The sequence below is a fragment of the Saccostrea cucullata genome, unplaced genomic scaffold, assembly GCF_032062105.1.
Source record: "Saccostrea cucullata isolate Sc308-1 unplaced genomic scaffold, CSIRO_AGI_Scuc_v1 ctg1870, whole genome shotgun sequence".
NCBI lineage: Eukaryota > Metazoa > Mollusca > Bivalvia > Ostreida > Ostreidae > Saccostrea > Saccostrea cuccullata.
Window position 1 is genome coordinate 49,923 of NW_026937553.1, and position 20,905 is coordinate 70,827.

Here is a 20,905-nt window from a genome sequence, read left to right on the forward strand (position 1 = left end):
ATACACACGTAAAAATGAGCATAAAAATGAATATGCTTACAAAAAAAATCAGCTTTTTTACATATATGGAATAAACTTCAGCAATTTATTCAACCTAGTGGAACTGAAACAGTGCAAAAAATATATGTGCTTATTATTCACATAGATTCAGTATAAAAACAAATATCAACCCTGGAATTCAAAATATCATCATTATTTGCACTTCTTTTCATTGATGGTGGAGTAAATCTGTTGCCTAGCTGTTACAAAAACACAAGGTAACCTTTCACAATACCTAATAAATCTGGCAACAGATGAGTAATGAACAGGTATTAACATACATGAAGACCAGCAAAGTGAAAATAAAGCAGTGTGTAACAAACACTTTATCCTATATATCATAAATATAAACATAACAAGGAAAAAACTGCACATAATAATAAATCAGTCAGAATTTACTTCTTTGTCATACAGAAGTTACCATTTTACAAAAAAGAAATGTACAACAATTATTTAAAAAATTCCTTAATTTTACTCTTAATTTAGATGAATTAATGTTATTTACATATAAAGATCAAAATCAATTTATATCAGAGCAGTTCTTTTTTTAAGTTGTACCATTAATTAATGGTCAAAAATAAGAAGAATTAATAAAATCAAAGAAAGGGTCCCCATAATTTCAGCACCAATACATACACAATCATTATAAAATATCACAAAAATACATTTTTACACACAAAAAGAAAAAAAAAGCATACATGTGTATACCGTAAATTTTCAGTCAAGACTAGTCCAAGTATTTAAAACTACCTTTAAATATCAGCAGAATGCATTAATGTGCAGGAACTGTTGTGATGCCATCCTTTTTTTTCAGAGCCCAATATAATCTCTTACCTATAGGAGGAAAATAAAAATTTCATTATTGGTGAGTGGTGACTTCAATTACTTTTCCATTTTCTTACAAACTGGCATGCTTTAGAAGCTTAAAATATGTAATTCGCAAGATCTATCTCTGGTGAAGGATGAAGGGACTGAGGACAGACATTTGAAACATGTGAAAACACCTACCAGTACATACCCTGGCCATATTCTAAAACATGATGAAAGATTTTTTTTTTTTCATTTTTTTTTAACCTTAAACAAATACAAATTCATTTTGCCATATCCATAGTTTTGATATTCCAGGATTCTACAAAGAATTGTTAAAAGTTTGACAGATGTCCAAACAAACTTTACTATATATATAGTTTTGCTAAGTCAGATTCCATGTTCAGGCCCAAAAAAATACTAGTCTTGTTTCCTGCTACCAGCCTGCAAAATGGGGTAGGTACATGTAGGTAGGGAAATTATTTAATTTTCTTATTTATTTTATTTTATCCGACAGCCTTTCTTTGGATATGAACTAATACAAAATCAAATTAAACATACTGTAGTGTAGGTCAATATTGCCTATTAAAATTAAATTTCATGTCTTTTGATGCACAACTCAAGTGGAATGTTACGAAAGTCCATTTTTAAAACAGAATTTTATGAAATACCACTTGAATATATATTTTTTTTCAGTTTTGGAACAAGAAATTCCAAAATTTCCCGATTTTTTTCCTCAAAACTAAAAAACTGTGGGTCAGCTGCAAAAATATAGGGTAGGTCGGGTAGCAGGAAACAAGACTATTTTTATTTTTGGCCTCATACTAGATTATATAACTGAGTTTTACTGTGGTGGATTTCACAAATCATTACATCAGATATAAAATTAACATTATATATCTTCATATATTTCATTTTCAACATGGAGTACCTTCCATGTTTTCCAGGAAAATTGTCATCAGACAATCTTTACATGAACACAAAATAATTTTGCCTTAAAGGGTTCTGATCTTTAAAAAAAAATTCTGAGAAATAAAAAATACACATCCATAATGAATTCCAAGGCTGTGCATTGTCACAAAAAAGGCTCTGTCAAATTTATAACTCTGTAGTGAGAAAAGAGAAGTATGGACACCATTCATCAAAATGTTTATACATACATCACTCACAGCACAATTATACAACATATCTCTATAAAACTTTCAACAATAAAAAAAAATGATATGGTGGCCGTTTTTTTTTTTCTCAAATTTCTTGAGCATTGTTAAGACTACTTAAAACTAGTGTTTTTCTCAACCTACAGTGTGTTTTTATTAAAAAAAATAATCCAGTGCAATTAACGTAAATTTTTAATGGATAAAAATTAATTTACTTAATTAAGAAAAGAATTTTGTTTTGGACCCCTGTCGTTCAACTGAAACACTTTCTCTCATAAAATTAATTTAAAAACCACTCATTTTTTTTCCTCTCACTTATTCCACTTCTATTTGTTAGTATGTGGATTTAAGTACAAGTTTCCTAAATATCTCGTTTTCCAGATTGTTTATGCGTAGTAATCAGAGTAGAAAATTAGATTTGTGTAAACAAAATTGAGCCACATTCAGTCGAATATGCCCAAATCTGCTTACTACATAGAATATGCCCAAATCTGATTAATACTTGTTTTCCTTAAATTGCCTAAAAGCAGTGTAAATCAAAATAGAATTTTAACAACAATACCTGATTTGGTATGTTAACGAGTATCAATATGAAGAATGCTGAATATGCAGTAACTGAATTTTTTTTTTGTAACACTCATTTGTACCTCATAATACATTTACTGATTTAATATAACGATTAGTATGTAATCACTTACTATAAGGAAAAAGGAAAAATGTGTTTAATCTTGAGATTATTTTTATTCAGATGTGATGTGAAGTGATAGTTTTCTAAACATGACTGCCTTATATGTCAAACAAAACTTAACTGTTCTTCATGCATGAAAAAGGGCATAAAATTTAAGTGCACATACAGCTAAAGTTCTATCATGTGGTTGTACAGAAGAAGATTTTTAAAGATTTTTCTTATATATCTCTGTAAAAGATGACATTGATAAACAAAATTACACCAAATCCAACATACTGAACAAAATTTAGGACTCCCAGTGGTTCTGGAGAAAAGAAAATTTATCCCATATTAAAATACTAAATGTATAGCATGTATAATGACAAGACTCCCAGGAAAGACTTTTTAAAAAGGTAAATCTCTTTCAAACACATTTAAAAGCAACTGCTGAAATATCATTTAATTTGTATAATCTACATTTGTTCTTTTATTCAAAGGTATTCTAAACCTCTTTATATACATAGAGAATAATACATACCCTTTTCCATATCACATCCTGTATCAGCCCGAGACACCAATATTTGTGCCAAGTTTGGCCGAAGGCCCGAGTGGCTTGAGAAGAAGATGAAAATGTGAAAAGTTTCGAGACAACAACGACGACGACGACAACGACGATGTGACAAATGTGGAAAAGGGTATGTTTTATTATATTTATTACTTATTCCACTTCTAGTTAATAAAATACAGTTGAGAAGAAAATAAGTTTAAATAATCATAGAAAATTGGATTTGTTACAAAATGTACATAGTCTATATGCCCAAATCTGCTTATAAGATTTGGGTTTGTTTTGTTTTCTAAATTTCTAAAAGCAGTGTAAATCAAAATAGAATTTTGAAATATGATTTGGTATGTTAGTATTACATGTATATTGTAAATTAACTGAATTTTTTTTTGTAACCTTATTGTTCAAAAAGTTAATTTAATATAAGATTAGTATGTAATCACTTACTATAAGGAAAAAGGAAAAATGTGTTTAATCTTGAGATTATTTTTATTCAGATGTGATGTGAAGTATTGTGGTTTTATGTCAAACAAAACTTAACTGTTCTTCATGCATGAAAAAGGGCATAAAATTTAAGTGCACATACAGCTAAAGTTCTATCATGTACTTACACGTCGAAGATGTATCTCTGAGATGACATTGATAAACAAAATTACACCAAATCCAACATACTGAACAAAATTTAAGAACTCCTGAAAAAGAAAATTTATACCATATTAAAATACTAAATGTATAGCAAGTATAATGACAACTCCCAGGAAAGACTTTTTAAAAAGGCAAATCTCTTTCAAACACATTTAAAAGCAACTGCTGAAATATCATTTAATTTGTATAATCTACATTTGTTCTTTTATTCAAAGGTATTCTAAACCTCTTTATATACATTGAAATATGAACTGATTGTTACTGAATAAACGAGGTACAGATAACAAACAGTGGTGGATCTAAAAAATCTCTTAATACAAATATGTATGCTTGCTATAATTAATGCACAGTGCCACTGCAATGGTATTGGTTTCACTTGCAGTAACACAATATTGTATTCTCTTACCCAAACTTTGTCCATAAATATAATCAGACAATATAACTGTAACAGTGCCTGGCCATCAATATATCGCCAGACATACAGAATAAGCCATGTACTCAATGTATGCAACGATGCCGTCTGCTTCACCTACAAAATAAGGACATTTACTGAGAAAATGTAATCAACAGCAATTACATATTAATGAAAACAATGTAATCTACACCAATTACATATTAATGCAGACAATGGCTCATAGTAATGATATTATCAAGTATGTCCTGTAGTTAATATTTTACACTCACAGTTTTTTGTGCATCTAACTTAGATGCATAAGTCTCGCCATACTGTTCTACCCGCTTGTCCCAAGTTCCTGAAGAGAAGAATACCTGCATTCCAAAGCACAGACATTTCCAAAAAATCATTTTCTTGCTGGGTTTCCCATTGGTTTTCTCCCCACTGCTATAGCCATTTTCTGCTTTGGTAAGAGGTAAAGTAGCACTGCCTTCCTCCTTGTACTTATTGAAAAAGGACGGCGACATTTTGAATAAATAAAATAACACTCCAAAAGAGAAAATGACTCCCCCTGTTATATCACATCCAGCATCGATCAAAAATCCCCAACTGTCATGATGGGACTTGTATTCGTGCTGCTGGTTTTTATGACTACGGAAAACCACCCCATCTAAACTGTCTAGCCAGGTTCGGAACTCGTACACCAGTACCCCGAGTCTTCTGGTTCTCAAAGAGTCGGAGGAGACAAACTTTGCTGCCACCAAAGCAAGAAAAAGATGGGTAAAACTGATCATATTTGGCGAGATAAAATAGAAAATCTTGCTGAATCTGGTGATTTCATCAAAGCGTTCCGACGTTGGATTGATTATGTAATGTTGAATAGGATCGCTCATAAGCAGCTTGGTTGAGAGGGGGGAGAAAGGAGAATACGACCCCTCGTGTTTTTGATCGATTAGCGTAGTATTTTGAAGCGAGCAGTAGAGAATAATATCCATTATGATGATGTATAAAAAGAGCAGTAGTCCCAAAATAAAGTAACACCCTTTGTCCGATTTCAGGGACTGCATCATGTAGGAAAACATATTGACTTGATTTGTACTGGCCACTAGAAATCACATAGACTACAAAGACACAGCTACAAAAGGTTTCACATTTCAGAGTCCCACTATAGACGTGTCCAACTCACAGAATCTTGTCATTCCATTACGAAAAATACTTCCATTAGTGAAATGCTGAATGTTTCCTATTCCTAAGTTGATGAAGAAGCTCCTAAAAAAAAATTCCATACATGAAAAATCAATAAGTATTATTGCACAAGTATGTTCATTGATAGATAATAAAAATGACAGAGGAAGACCTACACAACTCATCCGAAAATGAAAATTGTGTTATCTTCTTATGGCGTGTGAGACCAATGTCATAAGTATGCAGCTGTGTAGATATTTAAAGATTTATAAGTGTACAGCTACTTTATAAGAAGGACATATTTGTTACAGATTAATATCTCGTATATAAAATGTGTGCAGTTTTACAGAGATGGATGCGTCATACACACAAGTTTAGTTTTTCTCAAGTTTATCAACACTCGAGTGTAATGTACAAGGACAATGGCACAACTTACTGTACTTAACCTCTGTACATCAGAAAATATCAACCTCTAACAGACTTTATCAGGATCGAATCATCAAACAAGATCCTCCATATCAACAAATGCATGAAAGTATATCAGATAATTTCTGATAAATCACCTAACTATGTAAATATTTTAATAATTACAAGTTTATAACTTGTAACATATTAGACCGTTGTTTTACTAACCTTTCTCCTAATGTCAAGGTACTTGTTTGTAAATTCTACCCCTAATTAAATCAGCAAAAAAAAAAAATGATGATAAGCTACACCTGTCTTGATTTGGCTAAAAATTACGGAATTAAAAGTCAGATTCTATGGACATCCTCCAAGGCAATGTTTACATTTGAAATTAGACTATTCTGGCATAATTTTCTGAACAAAATAAAGATTAAGAAATACCTGACTCAGACGATCTAAATCAGGAAACAAAAGCATTGTCCTGCTGTGGTCAGCAGGTATACACCTGGATTTACCATTTAAATTGTTTACTTCAAATCACTAATTCCATAGGTTTTATGTTCGGTAATTGTGCGCTGTTTGTCAACAAAGACAATCCTTACATTTCGCAACTCAGCTTGAATTCATCAATATCAGGTAAACAAAGTGAATGTGTCACAGGATATCTATCAAAATGGCAATTTACCTGTACCATTCAGCTCTATAGGTATTAAATAATTATACTGCTGAAATTTTAATCCTCATCAATCACAAGAAATTAATTCCAATGGCATAATTATGAACATGCATGAATCAGTTTAGAATTTTACTAAAAGGTTCCAATTTGATAGCACTTCTTCATAGTTTCTCAACTCTGCATTAGGTGTTAGAAAAAGTGTTTAAACTGTATCCATTGATAATTGATTCATCTCTCTCTTTTCTTCAAAGGCAGTTTCCAAACTACTTAGCTATACTGAAATGCACACTATTTACAAAATTCTTATTTTGATTTCTAACTTAGTTGGAAAATTATTTTATTTCACTATGATATAAAGACTTAACCTCCATGCAACATACATTTTTATTTAATCTCAGAATTAATTATTGTTTATTGTTTTAATTAAAAGAGTAAGTAAAATTAAAGCCAGACATTATTTGGGATTTATATTTTGATTCTGTGTGTGTGTGTGTGTGGGGGGCAATTAATTAATTTTCTATTAACTTTAGCAGAAGGATCATTTTTCCTGACATTTATATATAAGGGATATTAGCTGATTAAACCCGGCCTGCTTAATAATCTCATAGTCTTTCTTGCTATAGGAAGAAACAGAATTCAATTTACATGTAATATGATATCATGATTTGTCAAGCTCATATTTTAATGATTAAAAGACTTCAATATGTAATTCAGTTTTTACTGATTGCTGCGCATGGTTTTGAGTTACTGCATTTCACTTACCATTTTCATAAATTGTAAATAAATGTGAAATCAAGACAATCATGAGCAATCACAGCTTCCTTTCAAAATATCTCCAGGGTAAATGAGAGAGGGCAAATGGCAATTTTTATCATCATTCATATACATGTACGCATAATACAGTACAATTTATTCATTTACATTTTACATTATGCATATATATAGTCTTGATCTAGAGTTGTGCCGTTCACTACTTGTAATAATACCCTAATATTAAGCCTAATTATAAATTCAGAATCTTTGTAAATGTTGAACTGCATTCTGTGATTATGTTTAAACATGTCAAAAATGTTTAGATTTCAGGGGTTTCCATAGTGTTACAGCACAGTAAGATACCTGATATATTTACCTGTTCAGCTCAATGCAAATACACTGTATGAATGTTGATGTATGTATTCCCCATAGAACGTACTCTAATTAAGTTACAAGTAATAAAGACAGGCCAAACAAAAAAAAATAACGTTTACCGTTCGATGTAAAGAAAAAATATAAGTTTGGGCTCATAATGAACATGATGAATGATTCAAATGTACAACTGCCAAATCGTCAGCTGATGCCACAAATACACCGGTTATTCTGTCGGTTTTGTTGCAAAAAAAGCCTCGTAAAGCCATATTAAGTAAATATACACTGCATTGTGAATAAAATTATATGGAATACAAAAGGTAGAAACTGAAACTAGATCTCACTTACCTTTCAAGTCCATCACACAATAGGTATTCGACGTAATAATTTAGGTGCGTGAACTCACCTATAACAATAACTTCAAGACGCATGCGCAAGACACAGTAACTTGTTCATCAATGAAGTCGTAACATCAGGGACCTCTGTCTATAGCAGGTCCCTGATAAAATTAAAGAATTTAAAACTGTATGACTTATCAAACTTATCTTAAATTGTTGACATGAAGAATATAATAAACATTAAATATGATGAAATCGTGTTCGGAGAAAGTCAGAGAGCTAAGACAGTCGTATTGTTGGATCGAAAAAAAAGGGGGGGGCACTCTTGATTCTAGTTATTATCATTTTTTTTAAAGGTATATATCTTATATTTATATACTTTAGCATAAACCACTATTTGGAAAAAATACTTATTTAAATACTATAAATAGGTACTTTACGTGTATTTCTGACTCTATCTACTGAAGTGATACTTTAGCCCCTGTATCTATGAAAGCCCTAAACTTATTTTTCCCGAATTTAAGAAGACAAGAACTTGGATTTCCCGTTAAACAAATTTTATATACAGTTTTCCTACCACATTTATTTAACCTCTCTTCATCGGCTTCATTATGAAAAGAGCTTCTTAGTTTTCCTGTTGTTTCGAACCTTTCAAAGGATTATATTGGGGTCTAAAAGAATTTTGACGCTGAAAAAACCTCCTCCCATGATATCTTTCAGGACAATTTCTGCGAATATGCCCATATTTTTCACAATGCCAACACTGTAAATTACACACCCCTTCTCTTAAACCATTGGAAACTTCTCTTACATGTACTCTGGGTCTTTGATTATTAGAATTTGGTTTGTTTGCCAAAACTTGAAAGGGACAAAATCTTGCCCTAGCCTATGCCCAATTTTCCTACACCTGTGAAAACGCTGATTACGAAAGTGATCCATTTCCATGGCTTCTTCTTTTCGAAAAATATTTGATTTTAATTCTGAAAATCTTAATAACAAATTCTCTCCCGCCGTATTTAATTATCTGTTGATTAGAAGATATGTCACCCCCGTTATCTTGAGATCTTAAAGGCAAACGTTTGCGCAAATTTTGTTCCCTCGTTGCCACTTGAACCGCGTTTTATAGCGTTTTGGGATTTTCTCTTAAAACTTTCATTCTCAAGAAATCAAAGGATAAATCATCAGTAAAAATATCAACCAACTGTTTTTGAATAATTTCATGTTCCACATTTTCAGACGCGTATGCATCTTCCGCGACTTGTAAAATTCTTTCAGCAAATATTTGTACACTCTCATTGGAATGTTGTCTCATCTTTCCTATGATTGCCAATGCATGTTGTGCATCAGTAATTTCTGCAAATCTATTTTTCAAGAATTGTTTTAAATCATTCCAGCTAGGAAATTCACCAGAACCTTCTATCTCTGCTAAATATCTTTTAATAAAATCTCCCATAGACCCTTTACAAGTGACATTATGCTATTTTTGAAATATCTTCATTATTCATATCAGACATCTTGGCATATTTTTCTATATCTTTTATCCATTGTTTAAATTTTCCCGGATCCCCCTCAAAAGGTGTAATAACCTGATTAATAGGAACAGCAATTGCAGCAGTGACTGATTTAACCTGATTTAAAACAGAACTCATGCCTTCTTTAATTTTCTTATCCTCTTCACCCCCCTCATCTTGTAGACGGAAAGCAATTTGAACTCATTCCCTCATTATAATTAGATTTATCATTTACAATTCCAGTTTCAGATATTTGCGCTGTTAAATCGTCGATTGCCTTTGTTAAATCATCCCCAAAGGATGGCACTTTCGCCGAAGCCATTTTTAAAAAGAATACTTTAATAGTTAATTAAAGATAGGCCACGGTACTTTTACTCATCAACGTATTTCACTTAACCTGTTTCATATTCCCTCAAGTGATAGACAGAAAACGCTAATTCTGATAGTCCATTACAGGAAGAATCGTAAGAACTTTCTTGTGGATCGTCATGTTTTGTTGAGGATTCATTGCTATGGAATAATACAGAAAATGTGAGAGTAGAACCCTCTCAAAGCCCTAGGCTAATGAACCGAACGAAAATGACACAAACGATGCGGAACCTGAGGAAGCAAATCGTTTGCATACTATTGATTGTTATGTGAGTAAAACGATAGAAAATATACACAATAGCATTTTAAATCATTATTTAAAAAATATATATTAACCCCCCCCCAAAAAAAAAAATTTAACATATAAAGGCCTAAACAGCTGATAGCATGAATAATGTAAGTCCCTACTGATTTTAATTTTGCATTCATTTTTTCCATTTGTTGTGGGAACCCACTCTTTTTTCTACACTTTTTACATTTTACGTTTAAAGTTTTAGAATATTTTTTCATTGTCATTTTTTTTTAATTTTTTGCAATGATTTTTTAAACAAATGACCCCACCCCCTCCAGTAAAACTGTACGCATGACTTTTTAAAATTAATTTAGATCAAAGACAAGTTACTTCGTTGCTTGCAGTTGTATAAATTGATTTTAAAAGATAAAATTTGTATGTTTTACAATTTTATGAATTAAAAGAAAAAAAATGTTTTAATCCTCATTTTAAAATATTGAGGAATTTACCGGTAATTTGTTCAAGGTTACGTATATATCTAGGCTTGATGCAACACATTCAATTAAAAGTCAGATTCTAAATTCGACTTTCAGAGTTTAGTGAGTTTACTAAAATTGTTAAAATATAACTGATATTTATGTATAATTTGTTTTATGTGTCACATTATTCACGTGTTTGTCGATTGTTTCATGCAATATTTTATCCAATATTGAACAAGTCCCGGGTCCCGGATGATCGACATTCTACCTTGTAGATGTCCAATCTAAACATTACTGTAATATATATAGAAGTTGATACACAGTTACATTTATCTAAATTAAATAATCATTTAAATTCGTATTTAGTGCTAATGAGAACAAAAAATTGATGTATAGAACTATAGACGGTGTGAAATGGACCTCGCCCCTGTAAATCCAAACAATATATAATATACACACTGTTCTCGGTAAAAATTTCAGCACGTTACTGTAAGCTAAAACTTCAATTATTCGAGATAGAAAGATTATTTTGGAATAAATGTGCACAACCAGCAATCCTCGGCTTACTCTGCTACACTCCATTCAAATAAATATACGAGCCATGCAAGGAGCTCCGAGTGATGTGTATACGCCATTACACCCCCCCCCCCCCCAAATAGAATTAATAACCCCACAAATTAATGATGATTGTGGGATTTTATTTTAAAAAAACGTAGTTATTTTTTTTTTAAATCCTATTTAACTTTTCATTCTTATAATCAGGTTATGACAGGGTGGGTAAATCTTAAAATGTCGGGAAAAAATTTAAAATCATATGCTTGTATGAAATGGCTTTATAAAAGGTTATTTCACAGAGATAAAAAAGAATTTTAACAGACAATATTATTAAGAGTTCACAAGCGTAAATAAGCAGTGATTAAATACAATCGCAGAGTAAATCAAGATAGAGTCACGGAAACACTAAGAAAGGGGTGAACAGCTTCCAAATGTGAAATTATTATGATCTTCTAATAATAACATCAGTGATTGAAAAAGAATACGGAAATAATGAGGTTTGGAAAAAAAATCTACAACATGCACTTTACCGATGATGTGAACTTCAAAACAATGATCCGGCACTTCATTATAATTTAATTGATCAAATATATCTATGAGCGATATTTTTTTTAGAAGGGGGGTTGTGGTGCTTGTACCAGCCCTGTAAAGGTTATGGTCGAACTAAAAAAAAATTTTTTAGTAAATTAAATGTGTAAATACAAAAATGGGGAAGCAAAGCTGATCAAAGCGAAAATGAATTACTCAAAAAAATAAAAGAGAATAAAGAAAAAAAAATAGGAATTAATCTTTAAATTAAAGGCCTCCCTTTCCGTAATGTCGTGTTTGTGATAAAAAAAAAAAACTTGCGCATTCAAAAAAAAAATTGGGGAGGGGGAGGGGGCGTATTCAAACCATATAGTTACAATATTTATGCATGTAGAAGTATAGTGTTTTTTTTTCCAGAAATAAAATTAGAAATCAAGAAAATGAAACTAACGTACTGCCTGCTTGCGTTTGATTTTAAAATTTTACAAGACCTGTAGGCAACGAAAACAGGACATCAAATTAGTTTTGAAAATGACCACTGCTTATTATCATCACATTTTATTGCATCTTGCAGTTTTAAAACCTCGGAGGGTTGCGCCAAAGGTGACGGTGTTGATGATTTACTAATATATACTTGTACTGCAAGTCACACTTGTGACGTCACACACGTCACTTCCGGTATACAGCGATTTTCAGTGCGAGCTCTCAGGTGTAAACTAAGCTATTTTTAGTAATATCTCTAATCAGCGAAAGAGAAAGTAGCTGTGCTGTATATCATTTTACTTGTAATTATAATGACTATCGAACTATGTTAAAATGTAAAACCTGCCAAGCCTTTCTTTAAACCAAAGAAATACGCACGCTAACTCTCGATCCCCGCCTATATTTTGGAACCGTTTAATTCAATATAAATAGCAATTTGGCCATAAAATCTTTGTTTAATACAAAGAACAGTTCAATGGTAATTGATAAATTGTCTTAATACCAGCGCTAAACAGTAAATTATTTATAAATTCAGCTCTTGAAAAAAGGGGGGTAGACGATATTTTCCTTTGAAATCAGAGTTTCAAGCATCACCATATTTTGAAATAGTCTTGGATATGATTTAATGTTTCTTATATCTTTTCTTACGTTTTAGGCAAATAAATAAAACATAAATATTTCAATAAAATATAATGTTTCAGTTGTATATCGCTATGAAATTGATGGAAAATAAGCATTTTTATCGTTTTTTGCAAATAAACATATGTCCCCCCCCCCCCCCCGTGTCACACAAAAAGCTTTGGTATGAATTTGTGAAATAACGTTCCATATTACCTGTAAAAAGGAATTTTTGATGTTTTAAAAATATTTTCCGTTTTCCGTTGATTTCTATAGTAAAAAACACAAGTTTTACCAAAATTTTAGAGTTATCTCTCTTTGTTTTCCCAAATAAGTAATGTTTTATGAAAATCCATATAATTATCTACAAAAAATATTAAAAATTCATCGAATATGTTAACTTTTGAAAATTGACTTGGAGGTAGGCGGGAGAACAATACTATCGTTCGCAGTTCTTTTAGAATTTCAAAGAAGATGGTCTTAAAAACAAGGTAGAAAAGAAAACAATGTCTTACCCTTTTCTTGTGAAATTATTAGTGAATACAAATGATGATCGTATAGTGGTTACGAACAAAAGAGATACCGAAGATCGCCGTAGATAGTATTTATAATGTACAATACATAATAGTCATTTGCATATACGATAAACAAGTTATTCAATAAATGGGTCTAAATCCTGGAATTTTGACAAAACAATTTATAATCAAAACATAAGTTTTTGTAAACTGGTGGTCAGTGTCCTTGTATTAGGCAAAAGTGAGTATAACTTTAATATAAACTTTAATAATGTTCAGTTATTGTTTTGGGATTGATGTCCGTAGATAGACAAACATCCTGGTATGTTATATAGTCTTTAATCCGAATAACTTGTTTGTTTACTTTTACGGAAAAGTCTTACACTTCTGTATCCTTCTTGAATTAGGTGTCAATGCACTCGATAATAAGTACATTGTAAATAATTGATGATGTTTATTTTACCAATTAAAATATTAGTCTCAAACCCTATAGGTTTACATAAATAAGGGAATCTGAAGACAAAAGATAGAAACATTGGTCTGTTAGTTTAAAACAAAATTTCATTGCTAGTTTATAATCAACGTTTTTATCTAAATATAAAACAGTTGTGTTAGACTAAGTGTGTCTTTTATTTCTAGTTTATAGAAATATATGGAATCAATATACATGTAGGAAAGAAAATGAATATTATTTATTGAGAAAACGTTTTCACAAAAATAGATTATTTTTCATATTAACGTTTTCAAATAAATTTTGCTTCATTTGAATACAAAATAGGTCTACTAACCTAATAACGTTGCACAATTTTTACCCATGGAAATTCCTGATTTCCAAAAGATTGTCGGGAGTTGATCTCGAAAAACAACATAGATACTTTCAATCAGAACTAAAGAATCTTTTTTTAATTTTAACAATGAGTACTTGTGGTACATTAAGATATTTTAAATACTTTTGTTGATGACCATGACAAAGTTATGTAAATTTGAGTTTTGGTTTTATTGATAAAGCTGCAGTCTATGCATTTTCGATATACCCCAGGGGGCACTAGTTTTTGCTTCATTAGATTTGCAAATACACTGCTAAATGATATTTTCAACATTCACCCCAACCCCCATCCCCCATCCCACATACACATACATCTGACTTGCTTCTGTTTGATATGAATATAAATGCTGAATTTCAAATGACACTCAAATTAATGTTATGAAGATTATTCAGAATTAATAAAAGAATAAGTATATATATAAGTCTATTTTATTTTTTTCCCCCTTATTATCATTAGTTCGATTTTGAATTTTTTTATTCTTTCGTTTTTGCTTTTTTATGTTTGTTTTTTTTTTTTTGTTTTTTGTTTTTTTTGTTGTTGTAATAAAAGTACCTCTGTTTTGCAATGTTTGGAATGTCAAAAAAAGTGAAGAATTCAAGCACAAAAATATTTATTCTAACTGTAATTTTACATTATGTGCTATATTTGTGCAAAATACTGATCAAAAATGGGGGGGGGGACATAAAATCAACCTTGTTACTTGTTAATCATTATTTATGAAATAATATAACATTATGAATGAAAATTTTTAGAATTCTCTGAAAATGTACATATATTGTATAAAATAATTAGGTACACAAGGTCATATACAATTTTTTTTACCTGTGTACCACCAGCATGTCTATGATCATAAAGACTGATTAATATAAATACACAATGAAGTGTCAGATAAAATTATCAATAGACACTGACTTCATATTTGCCTTTTTATTATAGAAACATTTCAGAATTTAACTAGAGTGACCAAAGTTCTAAAACATGAAGACTGCAAAAAAATGAAACTGAACATATCTGCATCTGCAATTTTGATTAAAGAAAACATCAATTTTGTAATCACTCCTTCCATTCAATAGCTGGTATAAACATAGCTTTTATAAACTTCAAGACATATGAATTGTAAATAAAACTGAAGCATAGAAATTTTCTAAGGATGGTGTTTTAAAATATACATGGTACATGGAGTCCTACATCGTTAATATCACGTTTTCTGTATGAGTGTTTGTTGCGGGGGAACCTGAGCGTTCTGTTCTTCTGCTATAGCTTTCATTCGAGCCTGCTGCTGCTCAAAAAATGTCGCCATCAGTCTCTGATTGAAGTTCACATACCTTCCCATGCAGGTATCAATGCAGGACTTCTGTTAAGAAATAAATTACCTGTTATTAGACATGCACTTTCAAAGCTTTTGAATCTGGCATGACTTAAGTGTAAAAGTATATGTAAAAGAAAAGAAAAATATTCACAATAATGTACCCGCACCTCAGATCTCCACATTTTTTCCTTATTCAAAATAAGGAAAAAATGCGGACGGGAGTATTTGGACTAATTTTCCGCATTCATTCCAGATTTTCATAGATTCAAATTTCCAGATTTTCTCCGTATTCAAAATATGGAGAAAATGTGGATGAAATTAAATTTTCATTCTCTGAAGATTTCCGCATTTCCATATATACAAAATATGGAGGTATTTACTTGGTTGATAAAATGCGGAAATACGGAAATCTGGAGAAAATACGGAGTTAATCACATGGTTATAAAATGGCTAATAAAACCGCTACATGATGCATACATACATAAATATTTACAAAACCATCAACAATGTGCAAAATTACATACAATTTATTATATCATTATGAGAAAAAAACATATAAATGAATGAACAAAATTACACATTATGTTCATGAGCAATGTATTGGATCTTATATCTTTGACAAACAAATAGGAGCATGTATGGAAAAAAACTGGAACTCTTATTTAAGCCACAAGTTCATCATGGAAAAAATGTGGCATTTTTTAATATTCATATTAAATAAATGGAAATTTATTCATTTATTTAAGCAAAAGTGGGAGTGAAATGTTCAACACTATTAGGTATTGGGGAAAAAATAACAATTGACATAGCATTGAATATTTACAAAACAAGAAAAAATTTTAGACATTTTTTATCAATCTGGATCACATTTGCCATTTTCTACCTGCATCCCTGATTCATATTTCTCACAATTCATTTTATATCTCAGGTCTGTGCTTTACACCCATCTGTCCAATAAAAATTTTCTTCAGACTTCTTTGTATTAATTTGTAAGGTCTCTGCATGTTTAATTTCTTGCAGCAGCACAGGCCCAATGGCAAATCCTATCAATTAAAAAAAAAGTACTTAAATTATAATGGTGCAATATTAATAAAATTTAAATTCATTGCTTTTATTCCTTTTAAAATCTTTTTATAAACACAAGTTTGGGTTCTTCAATTTAATATCAATTTGTTTAAAATATTATTTATAATAATGACAATCATAGTTGACTGTTTTTAATTATTAAACATTAGCAATAAAAAAAGAAAAAAAGAATATATATACCTCAAACATAACCATCCATGAAGCTTTAAGCCCGTTAAAATCACAGCAAGTTGAATAAGCACTTATTCTTTTTCAGAAATCTCCTCATGCACAGACGCTACCAAAAAAAAAATGTATGGTAAATCATTTCAGATTACAGCCCATGGCTCCCCAAAATTAACACCTTTAATTGTGGTTAACCATAATAAAATTCTATGAGCTGATTGAAAGATTTGAATCATGGGCATATTGGCTGAAACGTACGTAACCTGGTAGCTCAGTCCTAGGCCTAGAGTATTTATTTTCATCATCACAGTGACACACATGTTAAAAAAAAATATGACTGACCTACCCCATATGAAATACGTGTATCTGCATCTTTTGGTTGATACAGCAATACGATCTCAGGCTGTCTGGAAAACTTCTTCCTTTAGACAGAGCAGACGTTGCAACATGGAGGCCAAGGTTAAAATGTTGACAAATTAATTGATCACTGAGCCCGACTTTTTGAAACATTTTCCGATGATCAAATTGTACATAACATTCAGGAGAAACAGAGAACTGCTGTTAACTCCAAGACAGTTTTTATGCACCCAAAAAATTGTTTTTGTCCTGTCTGTCATGTTTAGCTGTATGCCTGTCTGTTTGTTTGTCTGTTGAACTTTAACCTTCGCCATAACTTTTGAAAATCAATTAGAGACTTCATATTTGGATGGATACTCCACTACAAAAACACTTTCAACTGACACCAAGGTCGATGACCTTATGACCTTGATTGTGACCTTTATGCTAAAAATTAATTAATTTTTCATAACTTCTGAACCGTTTATAGAGAATTCATATTTTTTTCCACTAATTAGGCACTTTCATGTGACCAAGGTTGACCTTGTGACCAATACCTTTATGCTAAAAATAGGTAACTTTGCCATAACTTTGAATGGTAAAGATTCATATTTGGAAATGCATACTCCACTAATTAGGCACTTTTCAAGGTCAGTGACCTTCACTGTGACCTATGTGCTAAAAATAGTTTTTTCAACTTTCGCCATAACTTTAAAACCGTGAGAGATAAGATTCATATTTGGTATGCATTTCATATGCACCTTTACTGACACCAAGATCTGACCTTGTGACCTTGACTGTGACCTATGTCATAGCTTTTTTCGAATTTCGCCATAACTTTTGAAAAATGATAGAGACTTAATATTTGGTATGCATACTACACTAATAAAGTGCTTTCAAATGACACCAAGAACAATGATTGTGTGACCTTGACTGAGACACATTTGCTAAAAGGCACAGTGCACTGTGTTCAAACACATAGTATAGATCAAAAAGGGCAATTTTTGCAAAAAAATCTAAGTTCACATCAAAATGTCTTACATATGAGGACATTTAAATGTGGAATGAAGTTTCTAGATAAGTTTTGGAATCAAAATTTCTTGGCATTATACAAATCCAAACATTAATTTGAAGTGGTTGCGGGGGGGGTGCGGGCTAGTAATCATTATAAATTTTCTTGACAAAAATAGGCAAAACTCTTTGGTATGAAATTAAAATTTCTGAAATGTATGTACAAAAGTTTAAGAGGAGTGGTGCTAACAAACTGTTCAAAAATCTCTATATTCTAAATAAAAAACATTTAATACCTCTAAGTTGGAAAGTGTGGAAATAAAACACAACAATGACTCCAAATGGTAAAAATAAGGGATCATTGCACGTGGGAATTTCCTGGTAATATGCACATCTACACATTGTGTCCTAAAAATACCTGCAAAGTTAAATGCATAAAATGATAATTCTGTGCAGCGTTTTTATGAGGAGTTGCGCTGACAAACTGTTCATCTCTATGTTCAAGGTATGGCCAAATGCCTAAAGTTAAAAATCGTTAGTTATAACAATGTATGTCGCTATCAACCTAATATAATTTTAATCAGTAAATCATGATGCAAAAATTTCCTGGTAATATGCACATCTACACATTGTGTCCTAACGGTTAGAGATACCTGCAATATATAGTTTGACGAAATTCTGTGCAGCGGTTTATGAGGAGTTGCGCTGACAAACTGTTCATCTCTATATTCAAGGTATGGCCAAATGCCTAAGTTAAAAAGTGCGGAAATTCCCGGAAAAAAAATGGAATCGGAATTTCCTGGTAATATGCACATCTACACATTGTGTCCATAAAGTACCTGCAAAGTTTGCCATATAATTCTGTGCAGCGGTTTATGAGGAGTTGCGCTGACAAACTGTTCATCCCTATATTCAAGGTATGGCCAAATGCCTAAGTTAAAAAGTGCGGAAATTCCCGGAAAAATAAAGTATTAGGAATTTCCTGGTAATATGCACATCTACAAATTGTGTCCTAAATATCTGCAAAGTTTGACGAAATTCTAATTTTTCACAGCAGGGTTTATGAGGAGTTGCGCTGACAAACTGTTCATCTCTATATTCAAGGTATGGCCAAATGCCTAAGTTAAAAATGTGAAAAGTTTACAACGATAAAAAATAACGGACAAATTATGATCGGAATTTCCTGGTAATATGCACATCTACACATTGTGTCCTGAAAATACCTGCAAAGTTTGACGCCCCCCCCCCCCAATAAAATTAATTTTTCCAGCGGTTTATGAGGAGTTGCGCTGAAAAAAAAGTGAAACTGACAATATTGACGGACTGTAAAACTGACTGAACATATGAAATTTTCACATGAACTGACGGACGGGTCATGCAAAACATAAAATTATGATTGTGCATTTCATATGAAACTAGTTGCGTGGGGTATAATAAAGATTACCTCTTCATCTGTCAATGTGTTCTGTCTGAATTTAGTTATGCATGTGGTGAAGCACCTCTCTGTCATTATATTGTGGGATAACAACACATCTCGCAGCTGAAATGAGAAATTCAAGATTTATAAACATACTTAAGCTTGCATAAACCTTAATTAGACTGCTTCTTGATCAAGCTTATCTTATCATATGTATCTCTACTGCAGTTTGGATTAGAAGTAAGGGGAAAAGAAAGATAAACCCAAATAGATACGAGATGTTTAATTTTTATAGAGAGGGAAATTAAAATTATTAGAAAAGGAGGAAATGCCATGGTCCAGACCAGGATTCAGGTCCCCTGAAGTCCAGAAAGGCCACTCTACCACTTGAGCCATCTGGCTGCAGGCCACTGCCTGAAACCTGACATTCCTCCTTCTTCAAATGCTTAATTTAGCCCACAAATTCAGATTCTTTCTCTTGATGTCTATCACCTTCACAGAGTTCATAAACTTGTATGTGCTGAGTAAACATTAATATGAATGAGAAAATGCAGAAAGAACTAACTGGAGAAAAAAAGGTCATGATAAATTGGATAAAGCAAAACACAGTTAATGCATATATACCATGTAAACAGTGAATTGTCAGTATGAAATCTTTTATAATTATAGTTATACTTAAGGTAGTACAAAGATTCAAGGAATGTTCCAGTGATTGTTTTAAAATACAAACTCTCTTGTCATTGTAACAGGCAGGCGAAAATGTCGGCCAGACTGGGATTCGAAACCGAGACCTCCTGCTAACCATGTGGGTGCTCTAACCACTGAGCTACCACGCAAATGTACTTATCCCTGGCGTGGTTAGCAGAAGGTCCTGGGTTTCAGTCTCAGTCTGGCCAAAATTTTTCCCAGCATGTTACATTTAATATACTGAGTTTGATTAGTATGACTGTCATTATGGGGCCTTCTGTGCCAGCGGACACAAAGAGAACAGGTGAGGTGACTGTCATTTAGATCCAATATTGATAGCAGACTTACACCTAGGCAACTTAACAAACATGCCAAGATTTTGGATGAAAAGTGCAAAGCATAGAGAAGTTCAGATTGCGACTTAGCAAAAAAAAATTTTGTGAAAAACTGTACATAAGTAGCTAAGTAAAGCTATTTTGAATTGCTTTATAAAGTCTTATTGCTATTTAAAGCTATATAGCTAAATCAAGAGATTGTACTGGACCTGATAGTACATATATTTAATGAAAAAATGAAAATCCAAGTTTGAAACAATGATAACGCTCATAATCAAAGATTTGTAACCAACCATTGAGACCTCTCTCTCAGTTCCCTGAAAATTTGCATTCATGGTTAAGAGATAGGAGTAATGAACAAAACTAGAAACAGCACTGAAACAGAGGCAATTCAGTCTTCCATGCCCCTTGAAGATTTAAAAATATTTTGTATTTCGATCCC

General features: G+C 31.8%; 2 protein-coding genes across 2 annotated transcripts; both read right to left on the reverse strand.

Moving 5' to 3' along the window:
- Positions 1 to 563: 563 nt before the first annotated feature.
- LOC134248382 (ceramide phosphoethanolamine synthase-like) lies at positions 564 to 8,092 on the reverse strand. Its single transcript, XM_062730787.1, has 5 exons — positions 8,011 to 8,092; positions 4,562 to 5,540; positions 4,284 to 4,406; positions 3,844 to 3,924; positions 564 to 873 (listed from the first exon to the last, which is right to left on the reverse strand). Exons 2-5 carry the CDS (start codon positions 5,351 to 5,353, stop codon positions 850 to 852), a joined length of 1,020 nt encoding a protein of 339 aa, XP_062586771.1. The 5' UTR covers positions 5,354 to 5,540; positions 8,011 to 8,092; the 3' UTR covers positions 564 to 849.
- Positions 8,093 to 14,710: 6,618 nt separating this feature from the next.
- On the reverse strand, positions 14,711 to 20,851 carry LOC134248376 (mitochondrial import inner membrane translocase subunit Tim9-like). Its single transcript, XM_062730781.1, has 3 exons — positions 20,757 to 20,851; positions 19,469 to 19,564; positions 14,711 to 15,471 (listed from the first exon to the last, which is right to left on the reverse strand). Exons 1-3 carry the CDS (start codon positions 20,796 to 20,798, stop codon positions 15,316 to 15,318), a joined length of 294 nt encoding a protein of 97 aa, XP_062586765.1. The 5' UTR covers positions 20,799 to 20,851; the 3' UTR covers positions 14,711 to 15,315.
- Positions 20,852 to 20,905: the final 54 nt, after the last annotated feature.

Excerpts from the sequence above, each read along its gene's own strand:
- LOC134248382 (XM_062730787.1), bottom strand. The coding sequence starts at position 5,353 with ATGTTTTCCTACATGATGCAGTCCCTGAAATCGGACAAAGGGTGTTAC. Across the intron at positions 4,407-4,561 it reads AGTTAGATGCACAAAAAACT|GTGAAGCAGACGGCATCGTT; the intron begins GTGAGTGTAAAA and ends CTTATTTTGTAG. Across the intron at positions 3,925-4,283 it reads TATTTATGGACAAAGTTTGG|GAGTTCTTAAATTTTGTTCA; the intron begins GTAAGAGAATAC and ends TTTCTTTTTCAG.
- LOC134248376 (XM_062730781.1), bottom strand. The coding sequence starts at position 20,798 with ATGAATGCAAATTTTCAGGGAACTGAGAGAGAGGTCTCAATG. Across the intron at positions 19,565-20,756 it reads CTGAGAGAGAGGTCTCAATG|CTGCGAGATGTGTTGTTATC; the intron begins GTTGGTTACAAA and ends TTCTCATTTCAG. Across the intron at positions 15,472-19,468 it reads ACACATTGACAGATGAAGAG|AAGTCCTGCATTGATACCTG; the intron begins GTAATCTTTATT and ends ATTTCTTAACAG.